At 38.2% G+C, this 15,447-nt stretch overlaps 1 protein-coding gene across 1 annotated transcript; it reads left to right on the forward strand.

Annotated features, from left to right (window-relative positions):
• Positions 1–13,000: 13,000 nt before the first annotated feature.
• On the forward strand, positions 13,001–13,393 carry LOC139190922 (uncharacterized). The gene is made up of 2 exons (XM_070811411.1): positions 13,001–13,196; positions 13,260–13,393. The coding sequence occupies exons 1-2, from the start codon at positions 13,001–13,003 to the stop codon at positions 13,391–13,393; spliced, it is 330 nt and encodes a 109-aa protein (XP_070667512.1).
• Positions 13,394–15,447: the final 2,054 nt, after the last annotated feature.

Here is a 15,447-nt window from a genome sequence, read left to right on the forward strand (position 1 = left end):
AAGGTACAAAGTGTAGCTGCTTGTGGCGTGTGCTCAATGCAAGGACATCTCACGGAGAAGTGCCCTCAATTGATTGAGAATGGAGGGTGGGAATCTGCCAATGCCGTGGGTTTTGAGAGCCAAAACCAACTAAGGAGTGATCCTTACTTTAATACATACAATCCAAGTTGGAAAGATCATCCAAATTTCAAGTGGAGGAAGCACTAACAAACCCAACAACAAAGTGCATTTAGGCAGCAATCTCCGGGATTCTACCAAAGGCCATACGTACCCACACAATCCCAAGCACAACCTGCCCAAACCAAATCAAGTTCGTCTATCGATAATGATCAAAATTTTCAATTATTAACTTCTATGGCATAGGGAATGCAAAATAGAGACAAAAAGGTGGATGAATTGGAGAAGCAAGTAGGGCAGATTGCGGAGTTCATGGGCCAATTCAGAGAGAAGGGTAAGTTGCCTAGTTTAACCGTTGTCAACCCGAAAGGGGGATTTGAATCTGCAAAGGCAATCATGTTGCGAAGTGGAAAACAGGTTGGAACAGTCCCAAAACCATTTAAATCAGCCCCAAACGAGGAGGAGAAGTTGCAAGTCGAGGAGGAGGAACAAGAGCAGGCCATGGCAAGGGTTGAACCACCCTTGCTGCAGCCACCTAAACACCCTAATCCGTCCAACAAGGGTAAGGAGGTTCCAATTTCGATTATTTCTAACGATATTCCTCCAAATGTACCCTTTCCTCGCATATTTATGCAATCAAAGAAATAGGAGGCTGAAAAGGACATTCTGGACACTTTTAGGAAAGTGCAAGTCAACATTCCACTCCTTGATGCAATTAAACAAGTTCCAAGGTATGCCAAGTTTTTAAAAGAACTTTGCACAACTAGGAAGAGAATTTCGAACAAGGAGGTTGTCGAGGTAAGTGAAAATGTCTCAGCTGTTTTGCAACGTAAACTGCCCCCTAAATGCAAAGATCTGGGTAGCTTTACAATTCCATACGTTATTGGGAATGCTAGATTTGAGCATGCCATGTTAGACTTAGGTGCATCCATTAACGTCATGCCATATTATGCATCAATGAACTTAGGGGAATTGAAAATTTGATTTATTATCAAATTGGCCGATCGTTCTAATGCCTATCCAAAGGGAGTTTTGGAAGACGTTTTGGTGCAGGTGAATCATCTTATCTTCCTAGCAGATTTCTATGTTCTAGAGATGGAAGATTCAAGCCATTCTTCCCCGTTGCCAATCTTGCTTGGACAACCATTCATGAAGACAGCTCGAACGAAGATTGGTGTGTTTACAGGGACTTTAACCATGGAGTTTGATGGGGACATTATTAATTTTAATATTTTAGAAACCATTAGACATCCACTTGAAGACCATTCTTGCTTTTTTATTAATATAATTGATTCATTGGCGCATGCATATTTTGATAATTTGAATGAGGATGCCCTTGAAACAACCATTGTACAAGGAATGGGAGTGAAAAATGAAGAGGCAGAATGCAAGGATACCAACAACATGATTGAGGAGTTCCTTGCCATGCCTACTTGTGAGGATAAGGCCGAGATACTTGCAGCCCTTGAAACATTGCCAAGTCATGTTGGTAAGTCTTCGAACCCACTTTCAATTCCTGTTTCTACTAATAAAATGCTTCCTTCAGTGATACAGCCAGCTTCCCTTGAACTTAAACCGTTACCTAGCCATTTGAAGTATGTCTTTTTGGGGGATAACGAGACGTTGCCCGTCATCATCTTAAGTACACTTACGGCACAAGATGAGGACAAGTTGGTGAGGGTGTTAAAAGAGTACAAAACAACCATAGGTTGGACCTTGGCCGACATCAAGGGAATTAGCCCTACCACATGCATGCATTGTATACTTTCAGACGAGGGGTCCAAAACATCTCGAGAGGCTCAACGCCGACTCAACCCTCCAATGATGGAAGTTGTGAAGAAGGAGATAATCAAGCTACTTGATTGTGGAGTGATCTATCCAATCTCGGATAGTCATTAGGTTTCGCCAGTTCAATGTGTTTCAAAGAAATATGGAGTAACTATGGTGCCAAATGCCGAAAATGAGCTTGTACCTACTCGAATCCAAACAGGTTGGATGATGCGTAAAATAACTAAACACACAAATTAACCCTCTTCTTGACAATTGTAGTATGGATAAGTAGGGATCGTTCTTAAACCGGGGATTATGAGGGATTGCTAAACACTCTAAGCTGACTAAAATATGTAAAACAAAGTCTAAATACACTAAAAGAAACCAAAAGACTCAAAACAACACAGAAACACTCAAAACTGCCTTAAAAACACTTTCTGGGCAGTTTTGAACTCTACCACAAACTTGGACGAATTTGGGTTATAACTTAGATCAAAACACTTAAAAACACAAACTAAATTGATTTCTAACTAGTCTAATACTTTAAAATAATGGGGGATTTGGTTTTGACGAATTTGAAAACAAAACAAAACAGATTTTAAACTAAGCAAAGTTTGAACGAATTTGAATAAAACTATGGATAAAAGGATAGCTAGGAGGTTCTTCTCCACACATGACACACTTGCATACAAAACGATTTCCAGTTGCTTTTCAATAAGCTATGAATTCTCAACGCCCCAGATTAACCGTGAATTGCACTAATTAACCCTCAGATTTTCCAAAAGTTATTGAATTGGAAAATTGCATACGACAACCCAAAGCATTCCCCACAAGTTCCCTACATGAATTGCATAATAGAGATACAAGTAAGAATCATTAAGTTCTATGAAAATTATAAGCATTGACGAAGCATTTGTTACTATGAATTGTATGAAACTTATGCCAAGAATTTACTTAAAGCGATTGTGACTAGCAACCTTCACTACTTGTGAATATAAGTTTGTAACGATTAGGTGAAACTCCCTTATATTCTAGCATCAAATTCATGCATGAAAATTAAGTGTGCACTTTCAACCAACATACACAAATCGGTTTTTATACGAACGGATAAGTAAATTGAATTCACAACTTATAAAACACAACTGGATGTAATCAAATCATATTGTAAGCATGAACATGGTTTCGAATCATCCCCTAACTAAAAGGGTTTAGTTCCTCATACTCACAAAACAAAGATTATTGAATTGAAACATTGAAAACAAAAGAAAGATTACACCTAAAACGTTCCAGCAATCCTCAATCGAATGACAAGCACGTCCAAGGGCTTTCCTCCTTCCTCTTTGCTGCAGCACAAGGGTTGGTGGTGAGTTTTGGGGGTTATGGATGGTGTAAAAGTATGGAATGGTGTTTAGGATGGTAGTATGGTGCGGCTAGAAGTGTTTGGGGTCAAAAACTATGGAGAATGGTGAAGTATGGATGCGTCTAGGAGTGGTGGATGATTTCTGGCGTGAATGGGTGATTGAATGCTTCTTTGTGGCTGCAACAAGGAAGTTTATTTAAAGGATTTCAGGAAACAAAACCCTAGGTTATTTAGGTAATCAGAAATTAAGTCAAAAGCTTCTAGAAATAGGAAATCAAATCAGAAAACTAAAGAATATTGGCTAAGATATGCGGCAAGGGGACAAAACACAATAGGAATGTGTTTTAATGCAAGGAAATAGGAAATAACCCTCTCCCTTGCACGGCAAGGAAGAGGAAAGGTCAAGGAAGGTGCGACAAAGGTCCATAAGGGTTCTAGGGCCTTTGTTTTGTGTCCTAGAATGCATATGAAGTCTTCAAAGTGGCTGGAACATAGGACTTTTAGAATTAAGAAAGGTCAAACCAAAATAGGAAACCTTGGCTTAACTTTCCTACTTGAAATAAGAATCCTTGTTGGAGTAGGAATCCTTGTGTGAGTAGGAATCCATCTTCAATTAGGAATCCTTCATTGATTAGGAATCCTAACTTCTTCAAATCTTCAATTACGTCCATTCATTTTGCTCCAAGCATGTGATCATCATTCGAAGCCCAATTTTTCTCCAAAAGGCACCAAATTGCATAATTTGCCCTTGGAATCTGAAAACACACAAAAGTGACTTTAAACACTAAAATAACTAAGGAAACACAACGTAAATGCACGAGAACAAGCTAATTAAGTCGCATAAATATGCTCCTATCAAATTCCCCCACACTTAGCTTTTGCTAGTCCTCGAGCAAAACAAACAAACTAAAGGAAACAAAATGGAACAAAACACAACCTAAACCTTCCAATGTTTGCCTCAGGGATTTCCAATGCACATGACATGTTAAAAATCATCATTCCAACAGATTTGAGTCATCTTCACACTTGAGCACATACTTAATCATAGTCACCACTTACTAGTTCACATTTAATCAATTAAAACAATTGTTTGAATGTAGTAACATGCCTTAGAGAATTTGCTCAATTCCTTACAAGATATGCACTCAATTTTCACTCAGATTTTCTAACTACACACCCTATACTAGTTATATGTGAGAAGATTGATGTAGATTTGAAAACGAACGCTCACATATATGTATCACAAAGAAAGCAATTTCTGGAGTTAATAAGCATGTTTAGATATGATCTCATAAATGGAATGCTACTACTTAGATGCGAGAACCAGCGACACCATATGCTCATACCAAATTCAAACTCCACAAATTGAAACACATAACACTCAAGATTGAAGTCAAGGGTTGCAACGAGGCTTGGGGTGTCGGTTAACAAAAGAAGGATAGGGATAACAAACGTTCTTAAAGCAATAACAAGCAAAGTAATGAAATTGAAACTTAGAATTCACTTAGATTGCAGAAATCAACTTTTAAACAAGAAGGGAAGAATAAAGCAATACTTAGGGCCGAATTCAATGTTTTGGACCCTTTCTTCAACAAACAACACTTTAGAACTCTTTTTTACATCTTTTCAACTCTTTTTTTCATACTTTTCACACTTTTCTTTTTTCTTTCTTTCTTTTCACGAATTTTTCTTTTCTTTTCTTTCTACCCGTGCCTATGGCACACTAACTCACATGAGAAACACTTCCCCCACACTTGTTTTCTGCCATACATTAATCAAAAGGAATTCAATTTGAATCATGCTTTACTATGCTTCAAGAACAAGGGTATGGATGGTCCTAATCTAGGCTAGGTGAGGATAACATGGGTTAACAAAGAATGTAGGCTAACAAGGCTCAATGGGGTTAACTTAAACATATAATGAAGTAGGATACACGGCAATTTGGCTTTGGTGGTGGTCACTACACATCTTCATCTTGAATATGTGTTATGCAAATCAATAACATGCTTTGAATGAAATGGGCATGAGTTCTAGCATTTGGAACTAAATGATGAAACGCCTTCTAAGTAATAACCAAGTAAGGAATAATGAGATCATGCAATGACTTTAGAAAACAATAATGCACAGATTTTAACTCTCTGAATAAACGTTTAGGCTCAAGTCTCACAAGGTTGTAGCGTTAATTTGAGTTCCTTCCTTCAAGCATGTTACAAAAACTAATTTTTTTTCCTTTATGATTGCATGTGAATTCATAAATTATAACCATAACCAAGCATAAACCAAAGAGTAATTCAAACTTTCATCCATGTTTATCCCTCTCTTTAACAGCCATGTAATTACAAACCAAATCCTCATCATTGTGTTGAAAGGTACCCTAAGACACAAACAAACACACAAAAACAACTCTTTTTGGCTTTTTCAAAACAATTTTTCAAATTTTTATGAGATTTTCAGATTTTTAAAACAAAACACACTAAAACACACCAAAACAGCTTAAAAACACTTAAAAATAGCAAGGAACAACACTTGAAGTTATGGGTGATAAAATCCCACGAATTTGCATCAAAAACACTTAATTACCCCCCCCCCACACTCAAATCAAACATTGTCCTCAATGTTTCAAGCCTAAATTCACACAAAACACAAGTAAACACACAAACAGCAACTAAACAAGTTAACATGGCAGAATAGAAACAACAACAAAGATAAGGGTTTTAGGAACGCAAATCTGGAATTGGAGTGATTCCTAGGGCTTCCTTTGTCGAATGCATGGGTTGCCTCCCAAGAAGCGCTTGCTTTAACGTCTTGCAGCCGGACAAAGAACATGTTCATTCCCCATTGGAGCCCACGGCATGCAGTGGGATCTCCTCCACAACATGCTCAACAAAGTTCTCATACAGTGAATCCTTGAACAGAAATGGATAGTGATGTTTGCTGATGGGTGCGTTGTGTTGCCTAAGGTTCATGTAAATGCGCCCACCATTGGGGATGTGCTTGGGTACCTGCACCAAAGAAGGGAACCACCTATCAACTTTAATGGTAATTGGATTTGGATTAGGCGGCTTACCTATGTGTTGTGATGAAGTGGCAGCAATGTGAACATTCTTCCCCATGGTGCTTTCGGCCAATTTGAGCACTTTGAGGGCAGTGGCCGTATGGTCCTTGTGCTCCACTCCAATTCCCTCGTCTTACATGGTTCTTGATGCATCCTTTATGCTTGCTGCTGTCCGGTCCTATCTTTTCTATTTTATCAATGGCACAACAAGAACGAACAACATTAGGAGTCTCAATGGATTTAGAAATTTTTAAACTAATCATGTCACCACCAAATGCCATAGTTACTAATCCTTTGGCCACATCAATCTTGGTTTGAGCCGTTTTCATGAAAGGTCATCCAAGTAAGAGCGGTGATGGTGAAGAGTGGCCTGAATCCTCCATATCAAGCACATAGAAATCTGCAGGAAAAATCAAGTGGTCTACCTGCACCAAAACATCTTCCAACACCCCTTTTGGATATGCATTAGATCGATCGGCTAATTGAATAATCACACCATCATGTTTAAGTGCTCCTAGATTCATAGATGCATAAACAGAATATGGCATGACATTAATTGATGCACCTAAATCTAACATAGCATGCTCAAAACTTGTATTACCAATTACGCAAGGAATTGTGAAACTACCCGGATCTTTACATTTAAGTGGCAGCTTTCTTTGCAACATTGCGGAGACATTCTCGCTTACATGTACCACTTCTTTCTTCCGGACACGTTTCCTTGTTGTGCAAAGCTTCTTTAAAAACTTTGCATACTTTTGGATTTGCTTTATAGCATCAAAGAGGGGAATGTTGACATGCACCTTTCTAAATGTCTCTAGAACTTCTTTTTCCTCCTCGTCGTTCTTGGATTGCAAAAATCTGCTAGGAAAGGGTACATTTGAAGGAATAACATTAGTAGGAACTGAATTGGACACACTCTTACCTTTGTTGGACAGATTGGATGGTGTTTGTGCCATTGGAACCTGCGGTGAGGATGTTTCTACCCTTGCCGTGGGTTGAGTTGCTTCCTCCTCCTCCATTTGCAACATTTTATCCTCTTTGTGACTTGTTTTTTATGAAGAACCTGCCCCAACCTCCTTGCCACTTCGTAGGGTGATTGTTTTGGCTGTTTCAAACCCTCCCTTTGGATTTGCAATGGTTTTCCTTGGTCTCTAAACTGCCCAACAAACTCTGCAATCTGCCCAATTTGCTTTTCCAATTGATCCACCCTAATGTTCGTGTTGTGCATTGCTTGGGTTTGATTTTCTTGCCCTTGAGACAATTTGGTAAGTAACTTAAGAATTGTATCATTATCCAAAGTATTACCTGAAGTGTTTTGGGTAGATTATTGTGGAGCTTATGTGTGTGCGTATGGCTTGGTGTAGAAGCCCGGGGGTTGCTGCCTAAAGCCTTCGTGTTGTTGGGGTTGTTGGGGCTCCCTCCACTTGAAGTTTGGATGGTCTTTCCAACCGGGATTGTAGATATTGGAATATGGATCGTTCCTTGGTTAATTTTGGCTTTGAAATCCAATTGCATTAGCGCTCTCCCATCCACCGTTCTTAATGAGTTGAGGACACTTTTCAGAGGCATGTCCTTGGATAGAACACACGCCACACACCATTGATCCTTGAATTTTCATTCCTTCGGCCATCTGAGAAACAATGGAAGTAAGATTAGCTAATTGAGATTGAATGTTGGATGTGGAACTTACCTCATGAACTTGTTGCCGTGGGGTATCCCTTTGCCCAATGCCTTCGTATTGTTGTGCATTCAATGCACGGTTTGCAATAAGTGTTTTGGCTGTCATGGGTGTCTTATCTACCAAAGCTCCTCCCACCGAGGCATCTAGCATTTGAGGTTCGATTGGTAGAAAGCCTTCATAGAAGTATTGGAGTAGCAACTCTTCCTTCATTTGATGTTGCGGACAAGAAGCAACAAGCGTTTTAAAACGTTCATAATAAGATGGAAAATACTCACCTTGGTTTTGTTGGATGCCACTTATCCTTTTCCTCAAGAGAATGACTCTTGAAGTAGGGAAAAATTTATCCAAGAATGCTCGTTTCATACTTTCCCAAGATGTAACCGTCCCAGGTGCTAGCTCATATAACCAATCTTTAGCTTTATCCATTAGAGAGAATGGAAAAACCTTCATCTTCAAGATGCTGCCATCAACGTTAACCAGAGTCATACTTGAGCAAACCACCTCAAACTCTTTCAAATGCTTGTTAAGGTCCTCCATGGACAGCCCATGGAACTTTGGGATGTGGTGCAGCAAACTAGACTTTAATTTGAACTCCTCGATCTTGCCTTGAGCTGCCATGGGATATTGGATGCATAAAGGTGCGGCATTGTCCAATCCCGAAGCCGAAAGCTCCTTGATTGTTCGGTTGTCGGCTGCTATGATTGGTGCTTCATCAAAAATCCCAGCCGTGCCCCTCTCTTCTTCTTCTAAGACTTGTTCTTCGAGGTCAGGTTCAGGGCTAGGTGGGTTAGACTCTTGTTGGTTCCTCCTTCTTCTCAAAGTTCTCTCAAAATCATCGTCAAAGTCCAAAATATGCTCACGAACAGGTTGGGAACTTCGAGTCATACACTAGTACCTAAAAACAAAGAAACAAAACAAATCAGCAACTAAGATAGAAAACAAACAAAAATAAAAAGAAATAACTAAACACAAAAATTAACCCTCTTGTTGACAATTGTAGTATGGATAAGTAGGGATCGTTCTTAAACCGGGGATTAGGAGGGATTGCTAAACACTCTAAACTGACTCAAATATGTAAAACAAAGTCTAAAAACTCTAAAACAAACCAAAAGACTCAAAACAGCACAGAAACACTCAAAACTGCCTTAAAAACACTTTCTGGGCAATTTTGAACTCTAACACAAACTTGGACGAATTTGGGTTATAACTTAAATCAAAACACTTAAAAACACAAACTAAATTGATTTCTAACTAGTCTAACACTTTAAAATAATGGGGGATTTGGTTTTGACGAATTTGAAAACAAAACAAAACAAAACAGATTTTAAACTAAGCAAAGTTTGAACGAATTTGAATAAAACTATGGATAAAATGATAGCTAGGAGGTTCTTCTCCACACATGACACACTTGCATACAAAACGATTTCCAGTTGCTTTTCAATAAGCTATGAATTCTCAACGCCCCAGATTAACCGTGAATTGCACTAATTAACCCTCAGATTTTCCAAAAGTTATTGAATTGGATGATTGCATACGACAACCCAAAGCATTCCCCACAAGTTCCCTACATGAATTCCATAATAGAGATACAAGTAAGAATCATTAAGTTCTATGAAAATCATAAGCATTGACGAGGCATTCGTTACTATGAATTGCATGAAACTTATGCCAAGAATTTACTTAAAGCGATTGTGACTAGCAATCTTCACTACTTGTGAATATAAGTTTGTAATGATTAGGTGAAACTCCCTTATATTCTAGCATCAAATTCATGCGTGAAAATTAAGCATGCACTCTCAACCAACATGCACAAATCAATTTTTATACGAACGGATAAGTAAATTGAATTCCCAACTTATAAAACACAATTGGATGTAATCAAATCATATTGCAAGCATGAACATGGTTTCGAATCATCCCCTAACTAAAAGGGTTTAGTTCCTCATACTCACAAAACAAAGATTATTGAATTGAAACATTGAAAACAAAAGAAAGATTACACCTAAAACGTTCCATCAATCCTCAATCGAATGACAAGCACGTCCAAGGGCTTTCCTCCTTCCTCTTTGCTGCGGCACAAGGGTTGGTGGTGAGTTTTGGGGGTTATGGATGGTGTAAAAGTATGGAATGGTGTTTAGGATGGTAGTATGGTGCGGCTAGAAGTGTTTGGGGTCAAAAACTATGGAGAATGGTGAAGTATGGATGCGTCTAGGAGTGGTGGTTGATTTCTGGCGTGAATGGGTGATTGAATGCTTCTTTGTGGCTGCAACAAGGAAGTTTATTTAAAGGATTTCAGGAAACAAAACCCTAGGTTATTTAGGTAATCAGAAATTAAGTCAAAAGCTTCTAGAAATAGGAAATCAAATCAGAAAACTAAAGGATATTGGCTAAGATATGCGGCAAAGGGACAAAATACAATAGGAATGTGTTTTAATGCAAGGAAATAGGAAATAACCCTCTCCCTTGCACGGCAAGGAAGAGGAAAGGTCAAGGGAGGTGCGGCAAAGGTCCATAAGGGTTCTAGGGCCTTTGTTTTGTGTCCTAGAATGCATATGAAGTCTTCAAAGTGGCTGGAACATAGGACCTTTAGAATTAGGAAAGGTCAAACCAAAATAGGAAACCTTGGCTTAACTTTCCTACTTGAAATAAGAATCCTTGTTGAAGTAGGAATCCTTGTGTGAGTAGGAATCCATCTTCAATTAGGAATCCTTCGTTGATTAGGAATCCTAACTTCGTCAAAGCTTCAATTACATCCATTCCTTTTGCTCCAAGCATGTGATCATCATTCCAAGCCCAATTTTTCTCCGAAAGGCACCAAATTGCATAATTTGCCCTTAGAATCTGAAAACACACAAAAGTGACTTTAAACACTAAAATAACTAAGGAAACACAACGTAAATGCATTAGAACAAGCCAATTAAGTCGCATAAATATGCGCCTATCATTGGAGGGTGTGTATCGATTATAGGAAGCTCAATGCCACCACAAGGAAAGATCATTTCCCTTTGCCATTCATTGATCAAATGCTTGAAAGGTTAGTGGGTTATGCATTTTATTGTTTTCTTGATGGATATTCAGGTTATAATCAAGTTGTCATAGCACCGGAGGACCAAGAAAAAACCATTTTCACATGCCCCTTTGGTACATTTACTTATCGTCGCATGCCATTTGGTCTATGCAATGCACCTGCCACATTTCAAAGATGCATGATAAGTATATTTTTAGATTATGTTGAGAAGATTATTGAGGTATTCATGGATGATTTCAGCGTTTTTGGTGATTCATTTGATGGTTGTTTGAATAATCTCAGTTTGATCTTAAAATGATGCATTGAAACTAATCTTGTTTTAAATTGGGAAAAATGTCATTTCATGGTTAAACAAGGCATGGTTTTCGATCATATCATCTCTGAAAAAGGAATTGAGGTTGATAAATCAAAGATAGATCTTGTACGCCACTTACCCTCTCCTACTTCGGTTAGAGAAGTTCGTTCTTTTCTTGGACATGCAGGATTCTATCGAAGATTCATCAAAGATTTCTCAACGGTTTCCCAACCTCTTTGCCGTCTCCTTAAAAAAGAAGTAACTTTTGACTTCAACAAGGAATGCAAGGCAGCCTTCAAACACCTCAAAGAGTTGCTGACCACGGCCCCAATCATTGTTCCACCTGATTGGAGCCTTCCTTTTGAGTTCATGTGTGATGCTTCTGATTATGCGTTAGGGGTTGTTTTAGGCCAAATAAGGGACAAGAAGCCGCATGTCATCTACTACACATCCCGAACATTGAATGATGCTCAGTTGAACTACTCTACCACTGAAAAATAACTTTTTGCTGTTGTGTTTGCATTAGATAAGTTTCGTTCTTATTTAATTGGTATTTACATTGATCATGCAGCTTTGAAGTATTTGCTCACAAAGAAGGAAGCCAAACCAAGGCTAATTTGATGGATCCTGCTTTTTCAAGAGTTTGACATCGAAATTCGAGACAAAAATGGGAGTAAGAGCGTGGTGGCTGACCACCTAAGCCGTATGGTACATGAGGAGGAGTCCTTACCTATTTCAGAAACATTCCCTGATGAGTAATTGTTGTCCATTAAGGTAAGTGAACCTTGGTATGCAAATTTGGTAAATTATATAGTGGCTAAACGAATTCCAAGCACTTTCACTAGACACCAACGAGATAAGCTCATGAATGATGCATGGTTTTATGTATGGGATGATCCATATTTGTTGAAATATTGCCTCAATCAAATTGTACATAGGTGTATGCATGATTCTGAGTTTCATTCAATTTTAAGCTTTTGTCATTCATATGCATGTAGTGGTCACTTTGGCACACAAAGGACAGCACTTAAGGTGTTACAATGTGGATTTTATTGGCCTAGTATCTTTAAAGATGCTAGAACTTTTTGCATAACATGTGATATGTGCCAAAGAACAGGAAATATAAGTGCAAGAGATCAAATGTCGCAGGTCCCAATCCTCAATGTTGAAATTTTTTAAGTTTGGGGTATTGATTTTATAGGTCCCTTTCCTTCCTCGTATGGTTTCATTTATATTTTACTTACGGTTGATTATGTGTCGAAATGGGTGGAAGCAAAAGCCACTCGGACTAATGACTCTAAAGTGGTTGCATATTTTATCAAGACTAACATCTTTTCTAGATTTGGGATGCCAAGAGTGCTCATAAATGATGGAAGGTCTCATTTTTGCAATCGGACCATTGAGGCACTACTCAAGAAGTATAATGTCAAGCATAAGGCCTCAACACCTTATCATCCTCAAACCAATGGGCAAGCCGAGATTCTAATCGAGAAATCAAGTAGATTTTGGAGAAGACTGTTGGACCAACAAGGAAGGATTGGAGCTTACGTTTAGATGATGCACTGTGGGCATATCGTATGGCCTACAAAACACCTATTGGGATATCCCCATTTCGGCTCATCTATGGCAAGCCATGCTATCTTCCCATTGAATTGGAGCACAAAGCTCATTGGGTAGTCAAGAAGTTCAACATGGACCTAGATGCAGCGGGAATTCATAGGAAGCTCCAATTGAATGAACTCGACGGGATAAGGAACGAGGAGTATGAGAATGCTCGCATTTACAAGGAGAAGACCAAGGCTTTCCATGACAAGATGATTCATGGCAAAACATTCTCCATAGGGAAAAAAGTGTTATTGTTCAATTCCCGTCTACATTTGTTTCCCGGTAAGTTACGTTCTAAGTGGATTAGACCGTTTGTTATTACTAACGTATCTCTTTATGGTGCAGTCCAGATTCGAAGTCTAAAGACAGGCCATGAATTCCAAGTGAACGGACACCAGTTAAAGCCTTATTACGAGCATTTCGAGGAGCATGAAGTAGATGATATCACCCTCCATGTCGTGGGGTCTCCTGGAGTTTAATTAAAGTGGCATTGTCCAGCTACAAGACGTTAAAGCAAGTGCTTTTTGGGAGGCAACCTATGCATTCAACAAGGTGAAGATGGAACTTTCAATCCAAACCCAGATTTGCGTTTCTAACCTTTTCCCTTTACTATTTTCTTTTTCCATGCTTAGTTTGTTGTTTGTTTGTTTGCTTTTATGTGAGTCTATGTTTGAAACATTGAGGACAATGTTTGATTTAAGTATGGAGGGGGGTAAACAAGTGTTTTTATGCAATTTCGTGGGATTCTATCACCTATCACTTATAATGTTGTTTCTCACTGTTTTTAAGTGTTTTTAGTGCATTTTAAGCTGTTTTGGTGTGTTTTGAATTAAAAATCCGAAAATTTGAAAACAATCTGGAAAAAGTGTTTTGGTAAACCCAAAAAGAGTTGTTTTGTGTGTTTGTTCGTGTCTTAGGGTACCTTCCAACACAATGATGAGGATTTGGTTTTTAAGTACATAACTGTTAAAGAAAGTTACAAACATGGGTGGAAGTTTGATATGCTCTTTGGTTTATGCTTGGTTGTAGTTATAGTTTACGAATTCACATGTAATCACAAAGAAAAAAATCAATTTTTGTAACATGCTTGAAGGAAGGAACTCAAACTAACACTACATCCCTGAGAGACTTGAGCCTAAACGTTTATTTGGAGAGTTATTAATCTGTGCATTCTTGTTTTCTAAAGACGTTGCATGATCTCATTATTCTTTGATTGGTTACTACTTATAATGCGTTTCATCATTATAGATTCAAATACTAGAACTCATGCCCATTCCATTCAAAGCATGACATTGAATTGTATAACACATATTCAAGATGAAGTTGTTTAGTGAACCAATGCCAAATAGCCGAACCTACCTTTGTCATTTGTTTTGTAGGTTTAAACCCCGTTGAGCCTTGTTTAGCCTATTTTCTTTGTTAACCACATTATCCTTACCTAGCCTAGAATAGGACTTTCCATACCCTTGTTCTTGAAGTATAGTGGAGCATGACTTAGAAGGAATTCCTTTTGAGTGATATTATTGCAAAAAACAAGTGTGAGGGAAGGGTTTTCAAAGTGTGTGTTTTGTGTACCAAAGTGAAAAGGCACGGCATAAATGGAAAAAGAAAAAGAAAAAGAAAAGTATGAAAAGAAAGAAAAAGAGTTGAAAATAAGTGAGAATGAGCTCACAAGTGTTGGTTGTTGAAGAAAGAGTCCAAAAGTTTGAAATTGACCCTAAGTGTTGCATGAACCTTCCCTTTGTGTTTAAAGTGGATTATAAGTGTCAAAATCATTACTTTGCTCACTATTGCTTTAAGAACGTTTGTCTATCCTTACCTTTCCTTGTTAGCCAATACCTAGCCCCGTTACAACCCTTGACTTCCATCTTGAGTGTTGTGTGTTTCAATATGTGGAGTTTGGAATTGGTATGAGCATATGATATCACTGGTTCTCGCATCTAAGTAGTGGCATTCCATTCATGAGATCATATATATACATGCATTAATAATTCCATAAATTGCTTCTTTGTTTTAAAACATATGTGAGTACTAGTTTTCATGTTTACATCAATCTTCTCACATATACCTAGTGTAGGGTGTGTAGTCAGAAAATCTGAGTGAAAATTGAGTGCATATCTAGTAAGGAATTGAGGGAATTCTCTAAGACATGTTACTACATTCAAAATGTTGTTTTAATTGATTAAATGTGAGCTAGTGAATGGTGACTATGATTAAGTATGCTCGATGGTAAGGATGACTAAAATCTGTGGGAGTAGTGATTTTTGGTATGTCATCTTTCATTGGAAATCCCTGAGGCAAATGTTGGAAGGTCTAGGTTTTGTTTTGTTTTGCTCAAGGACTAGCAAAAGCTAAGTGTGGGGGAATTTGATAGGAGCATATTTATGCGACTTAGATAGCTAGTTCTTGTGCATTTATGTTGTTATTTCTTAGTTAAATTAGTATTTCAAGCCATTTTCGTGTGTTTGTATGTCTAAAGGGTTAAAGAGGCAAATAAGTGCATTTTGGAGCTTTTTCGAGCAGTTTTGAGCAT

The sequence above is a fragment of the Malus domestica genome, chromosome 13, assembly GCF_042453785.1.
Source record: "Malus domestica chromosome 13, GDT2T_hap1".
NCBI lineage: Eukaryota > Viridiplantae > Streptophyta > Magnoliopsida > Rosales > Rosaceae > Malus > Malus domestica.

What these genes read in the sequence shown, in the direction of transcription:
- LOC139190922 (XM_070811411.1), top strand. Translation starts at nt 13,001, where the DNA reads ATGGACCTAGATGCAGCGGGAATTCATAGGAAGCTCCAATTGAATGAA. An exon ending in CCGTCTACATTTGTTTCCCG is followed by an intron (nt 13,197 to 13,259) that starts GTAAGTTACGTT and finishes TTTATGGTGCAG; the next exon opens with TCCAGATTCGAAGTCTAAAG.